The sequence below is a fragment of the Oryx dammah genome, unplaced genomic scaffold (assembly GCF_014754425.2).
Source record: "Oryx dammah isolate SB20612 unplaced genomic scaffold, SCBI_Odam_1.1 HiC_scaffold_17, whole genome shotgun sequence".
NCBI lineage: Eukaryota > Metazoa > Chordata > Mammalia > Artiodactyla > Bovidae > Oryx > Oryx dammah.
The window spans coordinates 78,673,646-78,673,976 of record NW_024070201.1 but is presented as its reverse complement, the minus strand read 5'-3'; the positions used below and the strand labels follow the sequence as shown (position 1 = coordinate 78,673,976).

General features: G+C 41.4%; 1 protein-coding gene across 1 annotated transcript in view; it reads left to right on the top strand.

Annotated features, from left to right (window-relative positions):
* Positions 1–251: 251 nt before the first annotated feature.
* Positions 252–331, top strand: part of LOC120876022 (olfactory receptor 5B12-like) — a 1,290-nt gene continuing 1,210 nt past the window's right edge. Inside the window, exon 1 of the mRNA XM_040257744.1 lies at positions 252–323. Coding sequence (XP_040113678.1) covers positions 252–323 — 72 coding nt within the window. The remainder of the gene's footprint in view (positions 324–331) is intronic.

Sequence of the window (331 nt, the reverse complement as noted above, 5' to 3'; positions counted from 1 at the left end):
CCCACACCACCTCACTGGAAGCACGGAGTCTTAACCACTGAACCACCAGGGAACTCCCCTAACAAATTTCATTTTTAACAGATCTCTGCAATGATTTTGCATAAGTCTCTTTGTTCTTATGCCCATGTTAAATTCAGAAAATTCGGATATAAAGCATAACTTGAATGCAATTATGGTTCTGAGCTCAGTTACTACCGGAAGCCTCTTTTCTCATTGATATAGTGCATTTTCATAATGCATAAATAACCCCAATGGAGAACAGTACAGTCGTGACTGAGTTCATCCTTGCCGGGATAACTGATGACCCACAACTGCAGACCCCACTCTTTCT